Below are 20,544 nucleotides of genomic sequence, written 5' to 3'. Positions count from 1 at the left end.
ATGTCCTATGGATGACCTATAGTTATTGTTATTACAAATTTCTCTGAATAAAATAATACCCGAATGTAGCAAAAATCCTTTATTAAACTATTAAAAAGTCTAAGGATTTAGCAAAAAATTTATTTCTGGTTTAAGGTGTCTGTAGGAGTAGATGCAATCCGATGGAATTAGCCCTTGAGCGTGGACTCGAGTTCATTGTTTGCCAGCAGTTCCTTAATAATGTCGAGTCCGCCGATAAGTTCACCCTTGACGTAAACCTGGGGATATGTGGGCCAGTCGGAGTAGGTCTTCAAGCCTTGACGCACTTCTTCGTCGCCGAGGATGTCAAATGTCTCGTACGGCAAGCTATCGAAGGATATTTGCGTTTATAACTGGAAATTAAATACAACTGCTCGATTTGCATACTTTGTTTCGTTCACAATGCCGATGAGCTGCTTGGAGAATCCGCAACGCGGTCCATTTCGGTCGCCCTTCATGAAGATCATCAGCGGAGCTGTATTGATTAGGGCCTTTAGGCGTTCCTCCAGCGTTTGTCCTGTTGCCGCCGCGCTGCTGGCGCTTTCGGCCAACTTTTTGGATTTGGCGCTTATGGCGGCAATATCCACACCATCGACGCGGTCAACGGCGGAGCCCTTGGCGAAGAAAATGACTGTGGGCACGGCCTCGATCTGTTGGCATCGCAAATGAACAGCACTGCTGTTATATTTTCATAAAATAAATACGAGCGTACCTGATGTTTCATGGAAATATCCGGAAATTGTTCAGCGTTTAGGCTGATGAACTGCAGTTTTTCGCCAGTAATCTTGGCCAGCTCCTCCAGCGCTTCTTTTACCTGACCGCATTGCTCTGCCCAGTCGGCGGCGAATAGAGCCACGGTCGTTTTGTCCGCATTAATGTACTTCTGGTACTCCTCGGCAGCCGACACGTTCACCACGGGCATGATTTCTTTGAATTATTTAACTAAATTTGCTGGATAAGCAAAATTTACAAAAAGCAGACCGAATTATCAGCTGTGGAAGAGAGTTGCCACTTTCCGTAAAAAAGTCAGCGCTGGTAGCTATAAAATAAAAAGCTATAAATGGCTAAAAATTTAAAAAAATTATAAAGCAAGCGTTGTATTAAGTATCGAAACTAGCAATTTAAATATTCTTAACTCTTATAAGCTATTCTGAAAATATAAGTCACGTAGGCTTTGAAAATTATTTCTCTAACTTGAGTTTCCGTTGTCAGTGCCTGAGCTAGGCATTTAGAACTGTTAGACGAAATTTGGGGAAAATTTCGTTTCAGCATCTGGCAGCACCGAACGGCAACACGTGCGGTCGTGCCGTACCGTATTTAATATACACAGCTCACTTATTTTTCGCATTTAAAAGTTGAATTAGCCGTATAATGGTGACGCGCAAGAAGCCAGTTAAGCGCAACGCCGAGGCGGCCGAAATCCAGGTCGAGGAGGAGGAGGACGCTTCACAGCCGAAGGTGGCTAAGGAGCTGATGGTGGTCGCCCAGGAGGTGAAAATCATACGTGCTCTTGCCTGCAACGATGTTGTGGAGCGTAATCGCCAGATCCGCATTTTGCGCAAGTGGTTCAAGGCGCGTGCCGGTAGCTCCTTTCCCTTTAACGAGGACGACTTTATGCGCATCTGGAAGGGATTGTACTACACCATGTGGATGTCGGACAAGCCGCTGGTGCAGGAGGAGCTGGCCGAGAAGTTGGCTGAAATGGTGGACAGCTTCGGCGGTAATACGGCCTGCAGTCTGGCCTACTTTAGTGCGTTTATGCGCACAATGTGCCAGGAGTACTTTGGCATAGACCAGTGGCGCATGGACAAGTTCCTAATGCTCACCCGCCGCATGGTGCGTTATTTATTGAGATTCCTCAAACAGCACAACTGGAATGCGGACCTGATAGCCGCCTTCAACAGCAGCATGCAGCTTTCTGTGATGTCGGAGCAGCCTAAGTCTCGCGGCATGACCATGCACTACCTAGATGTTTTCTTCGAGGAGCTGGCCAAGGCATCCAATGGTGAGATCACTGCTGCTCAGGTCAACCTGTTCTTGCGTCCGTTTGCCACCTACATTGCTACACAACGCGATGCTAAGCTAGTGGCACAGTGCCGCACAAGGGTGTTCTATCATCTGATGTACCAGAGCGACTTGGGACGACAGTACAGCGAAAAGTACAATGCCTGGAAGCAGATGGGTTTCCCCACCGCCTCCATTGATGACATCGAGAAACTAGATTCTGGATTTGACGAGGAGGATGACGAGGTCAACGCCGAGGAGGAGCAGCCGCGGGCCACATCCTTGGATCCCCGAGCGGGCAACGTTGACGTTCACATGCCGGAGCTGCCGCTCAACGCTGATTGCGTTCTAGATGAGCTGCAGACGCAGCTACGCACCAACGATTTTAACAGCAAGAGACGCAAGGGACTGCGCAAACTTATCCAGATCTTTGAGACTTACAAGGGAGGAGTGTTTCCACTTGGCGTGAGGACAATGCCAAAGGTGGAGGGACAAACTCTGGCGGAAATGGTGGAGCAAAAAGTGACTGCCTTAGATAAGATGGAGGACGAGGTCTTTGCAACCGGGAGAAAACTGAAGAAGCTCAACAAATCCAAGCGCAAACGCCTACTGCAGTCTATTAACTTTGAGGAGGTGGACGAGCACAACTACGATGAGGTTATTAGCAAGGCACTGCCTCCTGAGTTGCAAAAGAAGGTGAATTACAATGCAAAGGTGCGTTCCAGCATAAACAACGCATGGGTAGTAGAGGAGGTCAAAGACGCCGAGCCCAAGTCGAAGAAAGGAAAAAAGGAAGAACCGCCAGAGCAGAAGAAAGATGACCAGACAAAGGTGAAGAAGAAAAGCCAGCTTAAGCCGAAGAATGACCAGTCCAAGCCCAAGATAGAGGAGCAACCGTCTTTGAAGGCAGAGAAAGAAGGGCCTGCGAAGCGCAAGAAAGTTGACCAACCCAAGTCCAAGGAGGATGAGTCCAAGACGAAGACAGACGAGCAGCCCAAGCCCACACCCAAGGAGGAGGGGCAGTCCAAGGCCAAGCCGGCTCCCAAAACGAAGGCTGCCGGTAATGATGATGCTCCGGCCAACGGATGGGATGCCCCTTTAGAGGACGGTGAGCAGGACATCTTTGTTCCCTCTCGAAAACAGCAAGTGAAGCAGGCCAACAGTAAGCTGCCGCAGTCCACACCCAAGCAGCCTCCGCGCGCAGAGTTTGCGACTCCACAAACTAGCAGTGGCAAGCGTGTGCGGATCATGACCAAGAGCAACTGCGTCTACCCCAAGAGCGATTACTACCGCCAGCTGAAGCTGTCTCCGCAGGTGCCCTACGACGCGAATCGTTTGCCCGGCAAGAGTGCCCTTAAGCCAAACTGGATACCGGGACCGATTCATCCGAGCTACAAGGCCAAGCGCTTGTTCAACGACACTCTGTGACGATGCGTCTAGTGGCAGCGACTGGGATTGGGACGGGATGAGGAGAGGATGAGGAAGATTAATTTGAACTTGGTGCTCTGAGGGACGATGAAGAGAGGGGGAGCGCTTCACATTATACTACTTCCTGACATGGCAGTATAAGATAACACATACACAATAGGCATGTCTTATGCTGGTTTTAAACACGTCTATAATATACACACGACAGTTTCCATGCTTTATTTTCCTATTTTACAATGTGAAAGCCCTTTTGTTTAGTTTCGAGAGCACCGTTACTATTCTAAAATATTTCAATTTTCTAAAATAGTTGAAATTTACGATAGTTTCGTGTTGCCTTGACTAATTTCTACTCAAATAAAATCCGTATAAGACATGTACTAAATGTAATCCCCTAGTTACAATTACGACTTAAAATACTATTGCTTGTAGGCCATTTTATGTTCAAGCTATCCTCTGATCTGAGTTGAAATAAAAGCAAACGTAGTATATGTAAAATCAAATACGAATCACAACGTTTATTTTATTTACAGTGGAGGTACGGAAAGAGCTAAGCCATTTAGCATTTTGATGGGCTAACAATTTCAGCTTTCAAATTTAAAAACTTAATTTTTTCGAGCCAAGCATGGGGAAAACGAATTTATGTTAATAACTTTTTAATAGTTAATAGCTTATTATTATACCAACATTTTGAAAATGAATATATCATTATTATTTTATATAATTTTTTAAAATTCTTGCTGGACAAAAGAATCCAATCCACTCGTCAAAATCCTGCTCATTTCTCTTATGAGCTTGGTCTGTTCCACTCAAAGCTACTTATTTGACTCACTCAGAACTGCGCTTGAGTCTTGAGACTGCAGTTAACATTCCGTAAACATTCACTCAATTGGAAGTTGAGCTTAAAAAACTGCATTTAAGAGAGGAATATGCAGCTAAGAGAGTTAAAAACACCCACTCAATGAAAATACTCAGTTGAGCCAAAAAAACTGAGAATGAGTGTAAAAAGGTGCAGAAATAATACTCAAATGTAAAATGTCATTTTAGTAACACTTATCAATGCTTAAAGTTACGGTGGTAAGATTAATTTAACATGCCAAAGAATAATATTTAAATTATGGAATTGTATTAATAACATGGACTTATATTTATACAACACCAGTTTTTTTTGCAGCATTTTTATAGACACAATTAAATTTTCTTAAAATTCGAATTTTTTTATGACTGGCATTTAATTCACACCACAAGGATTCGATTAATGCTATATATTAAAATGTTAATGCAATTGGTTATACTTTATCTATTTAAATTGTGATTGCAAATTGCATAAGAACCATCCTTTGATGATGGCATTTTGCGGTTGTTATATGTATTATTTGGTACATTAAAAGCGATTCATACGGATGCACAGCACAATTTACAAACAGTTTTGATCCCATTCATGCAAAATGAACTTCCGATCCGCCCAACACAATTGGTTGAATAATAAATTTTCATAATAATTGAATATTTGCCACCGCAAGGGGGAATCGATGGCGAGTGAAGAGGGTGTGACATGTTCATAAATCTGTTTTAAGTGGACGGCCAGCAACAATAACAGGATTCATTTCCTCGAGGATAACATCTGTTCAGAAGTGTTGCAACACGATGGAACAAATTATGTTTCGCACAGGACCAGCAGGCAGGCACAGGACACGTTAACTTTCTACACATTTGACGCATGTACTCTCCTCCTGGCATCGTTGTTCGCCCACCTCAGGGTCCTCGATTCCAACTCATCCCTCACAATTCCTGTTGACAATCTGCTTAAGTTGCGTAAATCTCAGCCAAACAAGTCGGTGCATCAAATATATATATATATACATTTGTCCAGATGCTGAAAGCTGGGTGTTGTCTATGGAATGGAATGGCAGGCAAACTGCAGATTTCTGACCGGAAAAACCCATGCCATCTTGTCGCCACCTCATTTTCCTCTGAGTGTTGTGTGCATGTGCATGTCTGGTGTATTAAACTTTGTCGAAATTTTATTCAATTTACGTGCACTTAGGCGACGATTGTACATTAAGATATGACGCAATCCCTGAGCCAGTGCACAGCTGATCCGCATCCTCCCCCACTTTCAGTCCCATTCGAATGTAATAGATACAGACACGTGTAAGTGGCGGCAGACTAAGGAAAGTGCCAGATACATCTGCGTAATTGGGCATAGAATGGATACCCTTTCCAGGGGACAACTTCACAAAGTATCTTTAAGGACAGAACTATCTATCAAATCCATCTTTGGCTAGAACCATTTGCTGGCTTAAAATGTATTTAAAACTTTGATTTTGATTTTATGAGGCAGAGGAGGAATATTTTCTGAGTGCATTGCCGCCTAAACCAATTATCATATTGTCCAGGTCCAGCCCCTCTTTTTCACCAGCACAATGTCGACTATTTTTAGCACTTTAATGGATCGCAATCTATTTTTTGCCCAATCAAATCGGGGTGTACGACTTGAACTTTGGCGAGGCTATAAAAACCATCGGTCGTCCAGTTGCGCAGTTCAAGTGCAAGGCGAAGGCACCTGTTCAGGGACGGAATCGGACTCGGAATCCTCGGATATGTGCTTCTATCGGATAGTGGTCATCTGTCTTCTGGGCTTCCTAGTGCCCTCCATATCGGCATTCAAGGTCTGCGGACCGGAAAAGCATTGCGTTCCATATGAGCAGTGCAACGAGGGCTTGATGGTGGACGGAAAATTCTATCCGGATCGCAGTAGAACGACTTTGGATGAGAATTGTCACTATATGGAAAAGTGCTGCAATATCCCCGATACAGTGAGTATTGAAAGGGTTACGATTTTCCGGCATGCTGTATCAAAAACTACTTGACTACTTGAAAAAATGGTTTTAATCGCATTGGAATTAAATCAAATAAAAAACAAACAATCCTTCCCTTTTGGATTTTTAACCGTTTGGCTTTCTGAATTGCGGCCACATTTAATGATTAACTGGTTACAATCAGTCAACAAAATAAAGCGATTTATCAAAAAAAAAAAAATTCTTTTATTTTGTTATGTTAGCTGACAATTTGAATTTGTATGAAATATTTTACCCATTGTTACGAGAAAAAATCCACAGTTTGTTTTTCAGCAGCCAAGCATTTAACACTGTTGTTATATTTAACTTAATTTCATTTGATTGCCTGAAGTAAAATCAAATCAATAGGTTTTTGATAGTCGAACTTGTATACTAACAGCTCCCGACTCCGGAAGTTCCTGGCGAGATGATGAGCTGTCCGTGTGGAGGACGCCATGATCTCTGGTACTACCTTCGACCGCTGGGATATAAACAGCAGGAGGCCAAGTTCGGGGAGTTTCCCTGGTTGGTGGCGGTCTACGGGGCGGATGCTTATCTCTGCAGTGGAGCACTTATCACTCCGCTAGCGGTGATCACCACGGCGCACTGCATTCAGAATTCGGACTCGGCGAAGGTTCGTCTGTTGACTGGGGAATGGGATGCCGCCGTGGAGCTGGAGCCCCAGCCGCACCAGCAAAGATCGGTGGTTGAGACATTAGTGCATCCCAATTACACTCAAATGCCACTGGCCAACAACATAGCGATACTTCTGGTGGACAAGGAGAAACCATTCCAACTGGCACCTAATGTTCAGCCCATCTGCCTGCCGCCTCCGCGAATGATGTACAACTACAGCCAGTGTTATGTGTCCGGTTGGCAGAGGAGTGATTTTGGTGGAGCTGCAATCCTGCCCAAGCGTTGGACTCTCTACGTCCTACCACCCGATCAATGCAGGACCAAGTTGCGGTTGTCCCTCTTGGGTCGACGCCACGCCCACAACGATAGCCTTCTGTGTGCCGGTGGCGACAAGGGTGACTTCGTCTGCGGTGATGTGGACATGACCGCTGTGCCGCTGATGTGTCCGCTTTCCGGCCACGATGATCGGTTCCACCTGGCCGGTCTGTTGACCCGGACAGCTCGCTGCGATGGCCCGCAACTTCTTGGAATTTACACGAACGTCAAGTTGTACCGGCAGTGGATCGATCTGAAGCTAAGGGAACGCAATCTTGATATACGACACTACATGGTGTGAAACCATTGAGAAACTAATAAAACATTGAACCCAATATCAAACACATGAATTGGAAATCTATTTCGTTGGACTTTAAGCAGCTTTCGTGACCAGCTTTCCTTACCAGATTCTCCGATATGTTATATAATATGTTTTTACTGACCCATAAAGGGCTTTGCCCCTTCAGTAGTGTTCCTACTTTGAGTGGCCTCCATGGACACCCAACTTCTTTGCCTGCTGATATTATCCTTGTTTCAATATAATCTCCAGGAAAGAGTTTTACAAGAATGACATTGTGGATGTGTAATGCAATGGCAGGAACTCTGTCTTCGTCCTGAAAAGTTTAGAGATTTTAGAAGAAGCGGCCGCTTCCATTTTTTCCATGTGTGGCGTGCATCATGGGTATCAGTTTGGCTGCCCGGCTGATGGCGGAACATAAAAAATAAGTATTAGAATCACCTTCTAGGCGGAATCGTAACTAAAGCTTCCATTTCGATGGGCGGCTTAGTTCGTCGCTAAAACAGAATCGCTGTTAATTAATAGCGCTTTACGCCTGACTGACGGCTTGGGTCACTCGCAGGACTCTCATTTGTCCTTTGGGACGAATGCGATTGTGGCAACTCGCGTTGAATTATGGCTCGGCGATATGTGGCCGCCGCTTTGCATATCCTTGTCCACCCGCCTTGGTGCCTAAATTGAAAATTGAAAAATTGCTTATTGCAAATTTGTTGCCCGCAATCGCTGGGCCATGCGGAATGGCTGAAAAGGGAACCGAAATATCGTTACATGCTCTTTGCTCTTTTGAACTTCCGTTTGCCATTTTGGCGTAGTGCACGTGCCGGACAACGGACAGCGGACACTGGACTTGGATTCGAACGGTGGACGGTGGACGGAGGACGAAGGACGAAGGATGGCGGACTAGGGAGCAGGGACCACGGAAGAGTCGTGTCCACCCGCTGGCTGTTGCTGATGCTCCTGCTGCTGTTTCCTGTGCGAGAATTTAGCAATATATTTTTCTTACTCCGTTTGACGTCCTTCGTATCTGGCCAACTGCAATGGTCCACAGCCTGCAGCAGTTGGTGCAGCCAGCAGCGATTTAAAAAAGGAAGAAAAGGATACCTTTTATATGGGTATAAACAAATATTCTTTTTTATATAAATAAAAAATAATTAAAAACATTTCTTATAGCATATTTTTAACAACTAATATTGGATAATATTGATATTAATCTGTTTTTAACATACATTTGATTTTAATGAAAACATTTAACTTGTACATTATGATCCAATAAAATATAATTATTACCTAGCTTAGTCAAGCTCAAAACTGAAGTTTGTTGAAGTTGTGTGAAAATTGTCCGGCCAAAAAGGATAAATTGGCTGCACTGCATCCGAATGCAGTGGCATTGGCAATGGGAATGGCAATGGCAATAGCCAAAGCGAACAGAACGTTAAAGAAAAATAGGAAACTTTTGCATATTTTGTACTTTATGCTTGAAATATTTATGATCTCATGCAATTTGTGGCTTACTGCTTGGTCTTGGCCATCGTCTGGCTGCTTTTGGACTGTTCTGGTCTGTTCTGGTGTGGTGGGGTCTGGTCTGGTCTGATCTGGTGTGCTTGGCTGGGCTGCTCGATTCCTGAATGCTCCTCGACTGGCCACGGAACCACATCTAGCGACGTGTCTGCCAATCTGTGAAATATGCTGCTAATGCACTTATTGCCATCGTCCTATTGAATTTATGTCGGAATCGTCTCAGACTTGTGGTCTCTGCATTTGATGGTTTTCCCTTCCTGTTTCAGCTCTAATTTAGGGCGAATTTTTGTGGCATTTACCACGGCCCACGCCCCTGGCACTCAGCCTAATTGTGCTTCCGATTCATCCTGGCCTTAATGGTCTTTGGGGTGCCACTGCACATCCTGCTGCACTGCTTCACAATCGGTCAGCGCCATAATGTGTACTTATTTCAAAACTTCAACGTTTAATAGGAAGTGGTGCTTAATTGCAAAAACTTCACACACTACTTAAATGGCTGTCTTACTTAATATCTAAGCGATTACTTTTAAGTTGGCATAGACATAGACTACAGCAGTCCTTGCTTCTTAATATAATAATAATAATAGCATTTATAGATAGACAGAAATGTAACTATTGCAAGAAATAAACCCTAAGTCCTATAAGTATTGATTCATATATTGATCCTGGCTTTCAACTTTTCCAAAGTTCAAAGTTATATCAGCCAATTGTTAAAAGAGTTGAACTTGTAGATTTGTTTCACATTTTCTAAACCATCGATTATAGTGGTCATACATATGTGCTGGATTATGTGGCTTGGTGTCGACCACAAAAGTGCTTAATCAATTGAAAATCGGCCTTGGAAAGCGTTCAATGCTCCTCTACTGACTGCTCTTTTATTGCTGCGGAAATGTGTGTAGCAAATTTTTGGCCACACATATTTTTTCACTGGCCAGCCAACCGGCTGCGAACTTCGGTCTTCGGACAGCTCCAGCCGGCGGCTAGGATAAGGATGGTTACCGCGGAGGAACCTATTATGGTCCTGCAACTGCATGCACTTCCTTTAAGGAAATTACCAAACAACCCGCGCATCCGGCAGTTGTGCGCCCGCAGTGCTGCCAGCCATTTCCAGACATCATTGTCCTCGTCCTCTGGCCAGGATAACGAGAGCATCAAAATGCAGTGAAATTAATAAAATGCCTGGAAGCATGCTAGTCGTCCTTCTTAACGGATATCTGCTGGTGCATCACCATGGTGGTTGAATACAATGCAATGTTGCTAATATATTTTATACGAATAAGTTCTGAGTTTGAAAATATCCTTTAAAATTAGTAATTAAAAGAGTCATACTTAAAAGTTTTTTGAGAGATTTTCAAATGAAGTATGTCCTTACACCTTTATTAGTTTCCCAATCCATGTTAATATCTTCAGCTGCCTGTGGAAGAGTCATCCTTTTCGTTATTTTAATCATCATTTTGAGCACACCCGACCGCACAAGTAGGTGGATAAGTTAAGTCCGCTACACCTTATTGCCTTTACCACCACCAGCCCCACCCAGGAACTCTTCGCAAACTCATCAAAGTTAAGTTGCCTACGCCTGGCCAATATCGGTGGGATTGGGAGTTGGTAGCTGGGTGGACTGGGTAGTAACTTAAGCTGCCACAGCGCCGTTTCGACGTGAAAGTTCCCACTTGCCGGCAAATATATGCAGGCGAGTTCTCTCTATCTGTATAAATGAAATATTTTTTGGCAAGGAGGAAGGACCGAAGCAGGAGGGGGGAGGGAAAAGTATCTCATAGATGCTGCTATAACTTGTCTCGAATTTGTGTTTGCCTTGCCGAATTTTCATTTCAATTTTCCCTGCAGTTTTATTTAATCTCACTTGAGGTGCAGCACTGGATGTTCGGATCTTCTCGAGTGGCAGCAATGGTTGGGGATTTCTTGGGTTTGTGCTGTGTATATATTACTTGCAGCACTGCCTTCCAATCTATTTGTTTACTCTGGTTATTTGGCAATTTCCACAATTATATGTAAATCATCGTAATAACTGACCAACAATGCATCTAGTGATATTTAATTTAGAAATTAATTATAGAATGGTATTTCGTTACCACCGCTCGTATTTACTTACTTGCCACATTACAACTTCAATTTTACCATAGATAGTTTGTCTAGTCTGTCGTCTATCTTGGCCATGTTTTGCATGTTTGTTCAGAATTAACTTGGCTTCAATTTATGTTTATTTTTCTGCCACAATGTTGCTTGGCTTGTTCTCCCCGAAACTTAAGGTTGGCTTGCAGCCCGAATTTAGTTTCCCAGTCGATTGCTTTGCTATTGTTGGGAACGCACTCAATGACAAAAGTTTAGCAAACAAAACTGTTTGCCCCAGCCACTTGAGCACCTTTTTCTTTGCTTATTTGTCCTGCAAACTCCGCAATTCCCTTGCAAAAATATCAAGTGAAAAGTGGAATGCCATGAATGGGAGCGTCAATATGTAGATATGCATTTGGCCAAGCACACATTTCACTCCCACTCGCTTTTCGTTCTTTTTCTTAGCTGCTGCCTGTTGCAATTTGTTCCCAATTGATTTCCAAACACTTGGAATTTATTGGTTTTCAAAAGTTTGCCAAATTTTATTGTTTCCGCTAATTTCTTTTGTCCAGTCCGGGCAGGAAATAATCCGACATGTGGAGGGGCCATTCTTCTGGAAGCCATTCTTGGTCGAAAAGTTTCCCAGGAAACTGAATCCATTGAATTGAGAAATCTTTGTCTCAATATAAGCGTTGCTGGTCTCATTCTTGATTTTGGTTCACTTAAAACAAGATTATACTAAAATTATATACTTCCGAAAAATTTGGTTCTTGAATAATAACTGCACGATTTAAGCAAATACAAAATTATAGGTTGTTATATAAATATATTATAAAATACACATTTAGAAAATTTTGTTTTAAATATTCAGTTTGAAAGGTACGTTGACACACACAATTTTAGATGACCAACTTAGATATTTTAGGTATACATTTTATTAAAGAATCGCCAAACAATATTTAATAAAATAGATTTCGGTTCAAAATATTTTTCTTGCATTAAAAAGAATTTCAAAATTTGCTTTTAAATGTATTTGCTTAAATTTTAGTGCAAAAATAATAAATAATATATAAAATCTGTCAGTAAATTTTGCGAATATCTGGCAATGTTCGATATCATCTGTTGGCGTTCAATGTCCTGTGCGCATGTCCTTCGCCTTGAGCTACTCAGCTGTGCCGCATTGTTTTCCTGCTGTTGTCGACGCGAGTAAAAATGTTGTATAAAATGCCAAAAATAAATAACTAAACAAAACAAATCAACAAAACAAATAATAAACTATATTTAAATATAGTTTAATACAATCCCAGCGTATAACGATAAGTGGTTAAGAATCAAAGTTACTTGCCAATAAAATTTGCATTGAACAGGTGATAGCCAAAGTGATTACATTCACTATGTGAAAATAATATAAAAGAATTGCTTGAAACAAAAATCGGCTGAATAAAGTATTATACGGATGTATAATTGGCATTTTTGAAGACTACAGCTTCTCTATAGAAAATAATTGAAGCCAATCTTTGCACAGATTTTATTGATTTTTCCTTTCCAATTGGCCAGCAAGGAAAAGTGTCCTGAGAGCGCAATCTCCGTTTGCTCACGGCTTTTCCTTTCCGCTCTCTGAAAAGAGCCGCTCTCCATTTCCCATTTGTTTTGCTCAGCTTCTTCGCAAATAAACAATTCGAAAACCTTAAAATGCATAAAGCTTGCCCATAATATGGAAATTGAATAGCACTAAGTTGGAAAAGCAATAACATAGCGATGAAAAACTGCACATGAGTGTTCAAAAATTATACGAAACATAGGGAAAAGTATCGCCCTGAGACCGAAATCTAATCCCCCGCTCCCTGCACTCCAACATGCTGAATAGCCGGAGCCCCCCCCAGTACAAGCAGCAATCCCCGGGGGGCTCCGTCGGCTCCGCCAGCTCCGCGTCCCAGCTGCTGGGCCAGTACCAATCCGCCTACGGACAGCAGGTTCACTCGCACGCCTGCTATCAGCACCAATTGCAGCAGCAGCAGCAGCAGCAGCAACTGCAGCCGCATCAGCAGAAGCAGCAGCACCATCACCACCACGGATCCCGGACATCCCTCACGCCCACCATGAAGCGGGGCAAGAAGCAGTGGGGCACCAGGGAAAGATCCGGCATGAGCTTCCTCATCGTCATCACCTTCTTCGCCGTCTTTGGACTAATCATTCTAACCGAGGTAAGTCCATAGATATTGACAAAAAAGAATTCCAAAATGATTTGTTATAAACAAATGATTTTGATATTATGACATTGAATGGAATTAAATTGCATGTTTCATAGAGAGTTAGCCGGAAATGATTAACATCTTCAAGTTGCAAGTGTAAATTTGCCCAGCAATTTTAATCAAAACGGCGAAAGCCACTTGAAATTGAAATTGACCAAAGGACTTTCCTCCGCCTTCCTTTTCGCGCAGGTCTTCATGATCGACGAGCGCACCCACAGCGGCATGTTGGCCATGAGGGCGGGCGGCGGTGGCGGTGCCAGCCTGGGCGGACGGATGGGCGACTCCATGCCGGATTATGATAATGTTAAGGTAAGTTGGACTATGCAAATTGGACCACAGACGGCTTAGTGGCCAACTCGTTCATTAGGGCTAAAGAAAAAAGCGGTGGGAATATCAAAATGTGCTATTCGACAGGCTGAAGAAAAGAAAAGAATGACTAACCAATGAATTTTGTTAGTTAATTTATAAATTAGCTATCTTATTTATTTCCTAAAAAATTCTAATTTGAAGGAAATTTGTTCTCTACTTTAACACTAAACAAATAAAATACTTACCTAATAAAGATTTAAGGATTTCCCTTTCATCTTTCAATTCATTTAATTTCATTGCTAAATAAATTGTTATTGCAGGACGACTACGATCTATTGGACGCCAGCATTTTGAGTGATAATAAATTAGGATTTGTACAGCTGCGCGAAAATAAATTGAAAATTCAAGGTAAGAATCCCAAGCACAAAAGACTGGGCGACAAAAGAAGATGGCTTGCGACAATAGGACATTACGTATACGCCGCATGTCTCATGCATTTTCCAATTTCACAGAAGCCGCAGGCGCCGATGGTCAGCGCCTGGCCGGAATGCTTCTCAATGGCGGTGGCGGAGGTGGTGGAGCCGGATCGTTTGGCGTCAATGTACCGCTCATACCCTGGGGCCAGGTGCTGCCGGACAAGGTGGAGGAGACCCTGCCCCACTTTCCGTTTGGCACACGGCCCACCGATGGCGCCTGGCAGGTTGTCAACGGCACCCGCTTCAAGTTCTTTGTCTACTCCGCCTATTTCGACCGGCGCGAAGGAGCACGGCTGGTGCGAGTGGTGGGCGCCACCAAGACACGGGGCCCGGAGCGGGTATGGTGTCGATTCTGGTACGGACCGAGTCCTGGCAATGGCACCGATGCGAGCTCCACCTCGGCACGTGCCAAGTACTCCTCGGCCACGGTGATGGCTCGCGTCAAGGTGAGCCCTTCAATTTATTCCGCACTTTCCACACGTCCGCACAGAAATTCAATTGATATTGTTGCACTGATAGTCTTGCAATGAAATACAAAAGAATGGAGTCCGAATATAGATATATATTGTTATACAAATAAAAATTGAATATTCTAGATTATTCGTGAGAACTGGAATCTGAAATACAGCGCCTGTTTTATCCTGTGTCCGGTACGAACTCCACCGCTGGCAGTTCCCCATTTCGTGAGCGTGGTATCCCGTCTGCGTGCTCCGCCTGGTAATTTGCTGACTCTGCGGAACACCGACCAGGATGCGGACTTTGCGGCGAGCAGAGCGCCTAATTCGAGTGCCAAGAGAGGATCGCCAGTGGGTCATCCTCCGCCGAGTGGCGATAACATACCCGATCGCATAGCCGTCTGCGTGAAACCTTTGCACTTCAACTACGACCAGGCGCTGTATCTGATGGAGTACTTGGAGTTCTATGCCCTACTGGGCGTGTCCCACTTCACCTTCTACAACCACACTTTGGGACCACACGCCTCCTGCGTCCTGGAGAACTATCAACGGGGTCTGGTGCCCGGAAATCTGACCGCACACGATCTGGAACCACTGACGCCAGCGGAGGCAGCCAATAATGCCACGCCCCGTGTTCTAAGGACACAATATCAACGACCCACGGTCAGCATCCTGCCGTGGAATCTTCGCATGCGCAGCCAGAAGGAGATTCGAACCGAAGGACTCTTTGCGGCCCTAAACGACTGCCTCTACCGCACCATGTATCGCTACAAGTATCTGGCCCTGGTAGATCTGGACGAGTTCATTGTGCCACGCTACTCGGATACGTTGAATGAACTCATTGGGTAAGTGGAAGAGACATATGGACATATGGATGGAGTTAGATAATTCCTCAATTTGTTTACATTCCTTATAATTGATAACTCCAAACCCATTAATTCTGGTTACATTTACTTTTGTTATATTTAGATCACTTAATCAGCGCTTTCGCAATCGCAACACAGGAGCTTATTCCTTCCAGAATGCCTTCTACTATCTTCAGTTTGCGGATGACAGCCTGGCTAGTTCTGGAATAGAGGGTGGTAATGACCAAATGGCCAGAGTTCGGGCCAATCTAGTCACTCAACGTAAAACACGAAGGTAAGATGACCTTTTAAAGGAAAGCAACAAGGATAATATATACTAATCACTATACGACTTCAGACGCTATAAACTGCATCCTCAGAAGCAACGATCCAAGTACATCTGTAAACCGGAGGCAGTTGTCGAGGCGGGCAACCACTTCGTGTGGGAATTCGCACCTGGCAAGGGATCCCTCAACGTGCCGCCAAAGGAGGCCATCCTGCAGCATTATCGGGTCAGTATATAAGCTAAAGTTTCCAAAAAATACTTATTTTATAAATTTATTATTCTCTGTAGGTCTGTGAATTCGGTGGTAACGACTGCATCAAGGCTCCTTCGATTGTAGATCGAACGACCACAAAGTATGTGAATCGCTTGGTGCAGCGAGTGGATGCAGTGTATCGCCATCTCCGCCAGCGTTGCGATCTTCCAGCTTTGCCACTGTTGCTCAAGACCAAGGAGAATCCACGGGAAATACCCCTAGAAATGACCAAGGAGAAAGCCAAGGAAAATACTAATGATAAGACTAAAGAGAAGCACCAGGAAAAGCCCAAGGAAAATCCCAAATCGCTGAAGCCAAGGAGAAAATTGGGTGCAACAACGAATGAGAGTTTAATCAAAGGAGTGGCCACTGCCACAGCCACAACAACGACGAAGGCAACAACGAAGGGAACGGCAACGAAGCAGCAGCAATCCATCCCGGTCACCGCACCCACAAGGACCACGACGACACCCAAGCAATCGATTCCATCGGCCAATGTTCGCAAGAAACGGAAGCTGATTGTCTTCGAGATCAATGACTTGGGCGTGCCAGTGGCCAGAGTGGAGTACCAATGAGATAGGGACATTGTTGGAAACATTTAAATTGCGGCATTTGGTTCATTTATGTGCCAATTAGTTCGAGAATTTAGTTGGTTGTGTTCCGGTGCGGTTTATCAACTTCATTTGGCCATCATCCAAATGCTCAACACAGTAACTGACCCTAAGAATTTAAGTATGTTCATTTGCTCACAGTAGGAATAAAGGGAACGCACTTACGAATCGAAGCAATAACACATGATTGTAGCAATATGATCTCAAGCCAATGATGTCAGCGAAAATCAAGTTGGTTGTTCCAAAAAAATATATTTTGAATTTCTTTACATAATGTTTAAGTCATATTTTCAGTTATTTAAATATTGAAACAAATATTTAGTTGATATATTTTCCGATGAAACAAGGGATGAGAGACTTAAGAAATACTTAATGCTAGATAGAAGCAACTACGAAATTATTATAATCACTAATCACTGTTTGGTTGTTCTCTTTAATTTGGAAAATATGCTTTCCCGATTTTGGTAGTCCTAATGCAAAATTATTCCTAAACAAAATTCAGTAAATTCCTAATGCGAAATTCATATGTAATCTAAGCCATTGTTTCGTGTTGTAGAGTAAGCAATAAGGTATACAAGAATGAAATTAAGGCGATGCATGCAGCAAAACAATGAATATGTATCGATATTTTGCCAGCGAACTGTTAGTGCAACATTACCAATTAGTAAGGCAAAAGCTCCTTCGAGATATGTGCTTAGCCTATAAGTTAGTGGGCTAAAAAAAGCTTGGAACATATTTACAGGTCCTTGTCTTTTGGCTTGTGCATGAGGCAGAAACGCAAAATGATAAGTTTAGTATTATCACGAAACTGAATCGAATTTCTAATGCTTCGAAATGTGTAAACTTTTTGTTTGGCTTAGCGCACAAAAAGTATAATCATTAAGTAAATAATAAACAGAAATCAGAAAACAGATTTAGTGGTCTTTAGGTAATAAGAGGCAATTTCAGATACTAAAGAGATCTATTCAAACACATGAAGTCAATAAAATTGCAAGTAAGCAAACTAAGATAAAAAGGCTGCGTTTAATTTCAGAAAATATTTATTCTCAAGTGGTTCATTCAGTGCCCCTCGGAAAGTCATAAAGGGGAAATCGTACACGTGTTATACAGGGCGTATGAGCTATAAATTTAATTTACCCAGCTGTATGTTAGTTATGTATGCTAGTTAACCGGAGCTACAATTTGAATATAATAGCAAATCTGTTATATTCGATATAAAACAACACATTTCTACTGAGAAATATAACAGCATTAAAATTTAAAAAAGCTGTACTACTCGTTCTGTGTCCTTTTCAATTAACTGTTATACAAAAGCACAAAAGTTCATTTCTATAGCAGTTGAGCTTGTACTTTCAGTGTTATACTGTTCGTTATTATTGTTATACAACAATTTATGTTTATAGCAGCTGGGGAGGTCCTTTAAGGGGAATTCACTCAGTTCATTTGTTAGTAGGGGAGGTGCTATGAGTGCTAGTTGGTTTTGTTTTAGCCTCTCTATATTGTTTTGCACTCTTATTTAATTTACATAAAAAGGTAGAATCGAATGCACTTAAATACTTAATCTACTAAAGCTTCATGTCTTTAAATTGCTACGTCCTTCGTGCCTTACCTGAAAAATTTAATATGAGAATATTAAAATCGAAAGCGTGAGCAACCGCAAAAAATGTGCTGCTTCATTGATGAAGTTAATAGGTATCTGGGTGCTAAGTTTTATCTGGTAGAGTAATTTTTAAAGTATTGCATAAAGGTAAGAAATCATTTGAGAAACTTGGCGTAGTTCATTAAGAAACACCATTAATAAACGAGGAAGGAAAACAATTTCAAATTTAGTTGCATTAGAGTTATTTTTTTTCTGCTTCTACCCGACACCTAAAAGAACTATACGTTCTTGTAAATATTTCCACGAGGATTTGTCGTCATTGCTGGTGTTGTCATATTCATTGCTGGATGACTGCTCGGTATCCGTCTAACTTATGGTGGTCGTTTCCTGCTGCTCCTGGTACTGCCTAATGATCTCATCCAGCTTGCGCTCCACGCTGGGCTTCTCCAGCTCGTGATCGGCCAGGGTCTGGCCCACACATCCGTTGGCATTCAGGCCGATGGCCAGTAGTCGGATGCCCTGAAGCTTCAGGGTGAGCAGCTCCGCGGGAGCCGAGCCTAGTGCGAGTAGCGCAGTATTGATGCCATTGCGGCAGGACCGGTAATTGAGGTTGAACTGGACGCAGAGCTCGACCTGGGCCGTCAGTTTGCTGGTGGCATTGTGGTACTTTACGATGGCCTCTTGGACATTTTGCTCATACGTAGCTTGCTGCACTTGCAACTCCTCCAGGCAGCTGTGCAGATATCCGGAATAGCGGGAGACCAGCTCATCCATGATCTCCTCGGCCTCCTCGTTGCCAACTCCATTCGTCAGCTCATCCACTCGGTTTAATTGGTCGTCAGTCCACAGGCTCCACTTCACCTGGATTATGGTGAAATACTCCAGTTTCTTCTCGTCTAACTGATCTTTGAGGTTATGCACGGCCACTTCCAGATCATTTACGACGGCAGTGACGGTCTGCAGTGTGGAGAGGGCATCCTTAAGTGCCTTTTGCTGCAGGATGTTTCTCACCAGATCAACCTGATGATGCACTATGTCGATGCTAGCCTGCAGAGTCACGGAAAAGTCGACGATTGCCTCGGAGGCGGCTCTATGAACTGCATCCGCGATGTTGTGGGCAAACTCTACGGTTTCGTGGGTGAACTGGGCGGAGGAGTTCCTTATGCTGTCCAGGAACTCACCAGCAATGGCCGTGCCATTCCTGGTGGCATTCACGAACCCACTGATGATGTGGTGGCCAGTCTGGTTTATGGAGTCGAAGATTTCATCCAAGAATGGCAGATGCGGTGTGGCAACAACGCAGCTGGCGCTGATGGCCAGGGCGAGCAGGAGAACGGCTGACTTGGTCGAATGCATCGTCGGTCAAGGGATAGCCTAATCATTCCGCAACCTGGCACCACCTTTTATATATCTCGGCTACGTGCGCTTGGGCAAATACATTCGCTGACTATTTCAATATTGGAGCAGGCCGGCATTTTATTAAATTAGTTAATATTTAATCAGCCGCTTTCCATAATGAGCGAATAGTGAATGCATGCTGGTTGGATAACTTTTCGAAGAAAGCTCTCTGCACTTGGGTGCAGTTAAAAAAAAAAAAATGGTATAATGTACTCTCAGTGTTGTGGACACAATGATTTTCTTTATTCAAACACAGCATTATTTTTTTAATCACCGCAAAATACAGTACTCAATAAATAATTCACAAAGAACGCGAATTTAAATATAGCACAACTTTTGCCTTGCATTTTCTTAATATCCACTCACTTAAAGCATGCTTATAATAAAAGCCCTTGGTTTAAACTATGAAAATAAATCAAATAAGTCAATTTCGCGTGCATTAAAACCGAAGGCTCTTTATGCGGGTTATAGCCCCACCCTACCCATTTGCACAAGGACAAAGGTTAAACTCTGCTTTAATTTTGAAATTTATATGCCTGCGAGACAAAGGAGCGCATGTTTACGCTCAGGTTAAACCCTTTTGTGGCGAACTTTATGCATAACTAACCGAACGAGCTGGGAGGTCCTTTTTGGGGGGCGTGGCAGGAGGTGCGCATAATAATTGTCTTTAGCATGCCTTTATTATGACTTTAATTGTCGCTTGACAAACGTTGACACACAACGACATGAAATGCTCGCCAGGTATATGAATAAGTATATACATTTAGTGATATGGAAAGGAGCTGGCATTGTGGGTAGTGAGGTGGTGATGGGCTGGTGATAGGGTGGTGATGTGGCGAGGCCTTGAGCGACATGCACTATGAACATTTTATTAGTCTGCTGTTAGTTTTGTTTAATTATGCTGTCATTAACTTTGTCGCACAGCCACACGCCTA

The 20,544-nt window shown here is 43.2% G+C and overlaps 5 protein-coding genes across 6 annotated transcripts; 3 read left to right on the top strand and 2 right to left on the bottom strand.

Annotated features, from left to right (window-relative positions):
• Positions 1-98: 98 nt before the first annotated feature.
• Positions 99-940, bottom strand: LOC6617853 (glutaredoxin 3). Its single transcript, XM_002042125.2, has 3 exons — positions 731-940; positions 406-668; positions 99-345 (listed from the first exon to the last, which is right to left on the bottom strand). The coding sequence occupies exons 1-3, from the start codon at positions 938-940 to the stop codon at positions 168-170; spliced, it is 651 nt and encodes a 216-aa protein (XP_002042161.1). The 3' UTR covers positions 99-167.
• Positions 941-1,286: 346 nt separating this feature from the next.
• LOC6617852 (ribosomal RNA processing protein 1 homolog) lies at positions 1,287-3,950 on the top strand. Its single transcript, XM_032722698.1, has one exon. It carries the CDS (start codon positions 1,390-1,392, stop codon positions 3,448-3,450), a length of 2,061 nt encoding a protein of 686 aa, XP_032578589.1. The 5' UTR covers positions 1,287-1,389; the 3' UTR covers positions 3,451-3,950.
• A 1,935-nt stretch (positions 3,951-5,885) lies between these two features.
• Positions 5,886-7,588, top strand: LOC6617851 (phenoloxidase-activating factor 2). Its single transcript, XM_002042123.2, has 2 exons — positions 5,886-6,266; positions 6,688-7,588. The coding sequence occupies exons 1-2, from the start codon at positions 5,898-5,900 to the stop codon at positions 7,537-7,539; spliced, it is 1,221 nt and encodes a 406-aa protein (XP_002042159.2). The 5' UTR covers positions 5,886-5,897; the 3' UTR covers positions 7,540-7,588.
• Positions 7,589-12,314: 4,726 nt separating this feature from the next.
• On the top strand, positions 12,315-17,626 carry LOC6617850. Of its 2 annotated transcripts, XM_032725921.1 has the most exons (9): positions 12,315-12,491; positions 12,783-13,328; positions 13,566-13,685; positions 14,006-14,093; positions 14,198-14,607; positions 14,758-15,461; positions 15,586-15,756; positions 15,820-15,973; positions 16,036-17,626. In XM_032725921.1, the coding sequence occupies exons 2-9, from the start codon at positions 12,981-12,983 to the stop codon at positions 16,573-16,575; spliced, it is 2,535 nt and encodes an 844-aa protein (XP_032581812.1). In that variant the 5' UTR covers positions 12,315-12,491; positions 12,783-12,980; the 3' UTR covers positions 16,576-17,626. The 2 variants fall into 2 exon arrangements, with proteins under 2 accessions (XP_032581812.1, XP_032581809.1); XM_032725918.1 differs by having other exon boundaries at positions 12,315-13,328.
• A 759-nt stretch (positions 17,627-18,385) lies between these two features.
• LOC6617849 lies at positions 18,386-19,587 on the bottom strand. The gene has a single exon (XM_002042121.2). It carries the CDS (start codon positions 19,565-19,567, stop codon positions 18,578-18,580), a length of 990 nt encoding a protein of 329 aa, XP_002042157.1. The 5' UTR covers positions 19,568-19,587; the 3' UTR covers positions 18,386-18,577.
• Between the last annotated feature and the right edge of the window lie 957 nt (positions 19,588-20,544).

The sequence above is a fragment of the Drosophila sechellia genome, chromosome 2L (assembly GCF_004382195.2).
Source record: "Drosophila sechellia strain sech25 chromosome 2L, ASM438219v1, whole genome shotgun sequence".
Lineage (NCBI taxonomy): Eukaryota > Metazoa > Arthropoda > Insecta > Diptera > Drosophilidae > Drosophila > Drosophila sechellia.
The sequence above is the reverse complement of the archived record's forward strand: the minus strand, read 5'-3'. Positions and strand labels throughout refer to the sequence as shown.

Coding starts and splice junctions, on each gene's coding strand:
- LOC6617853 (XM_002042125.2), bottom strand. CDS start 940: ATGCCCGTGGTGAACGTGTCGGCTGCCGAGGAGTACCAGAAGTACATT. Junction 669..730: donor ATATTTCCATGAAACATCAG/GTACGCTCGTAT, acceptor CGATGCCAACAG/ATCGAGGCCGTGCCCACAGT. Junction 346..405: donor GGCATTGTGAACGAAACAAA/GTATGCAAATCG, acceptor ATCCTTCGATAG/CTTGCCGTACGAGACATTTG.
- LOC6617852 (XM_032722698.1), top strand. CDS start 1,390: ATGGTGACGCGCAAGAAGCCAGTTAAGCGCAACGCCGAGGCGGCCGAA.
- LOC6617851 (XM_002042123.2), top strand. CDS start 5,898: ATGGATCGCAATCTATTTTTTGCCCAATCAAATCGGGGTGTACGACTT. Junction 6,267..6,687: donor GCTGCAATATCCCCGATACA/GTGAGTATTGAA, acceptor GTATACTAACAG/CTCCCGACTCCGGAAGTTCC.
- LOC6617850 (XM_032725921.1), top strand. CDS start 12,981: ATGCTGAATAGCCGGAGCCCCCCCCAGTACAAGCAGCAATCCCCGGGG. Junction 15,462..15,585: donor ACGTTGAATGAACTCATTGG/GTAAGTGGAAGA, acceptor TGTTATATTTAG/ATCACTTAATCAGCGCTTTC. Junction 15,974..16,035: donor CCATCCTGCAGCATTATCGG/GTCAGTATATAA, acceptor TATTCTCTGTAG/GTCTGTGAATTCGGTGGTAA.
- LOC6617849 (XM_002042121.2), bottom strand. CDS start 19,567: ATGCATTCGACCAAGTCAGCCGTTCTCCTGCTCGCCCTGGCCATCAGC.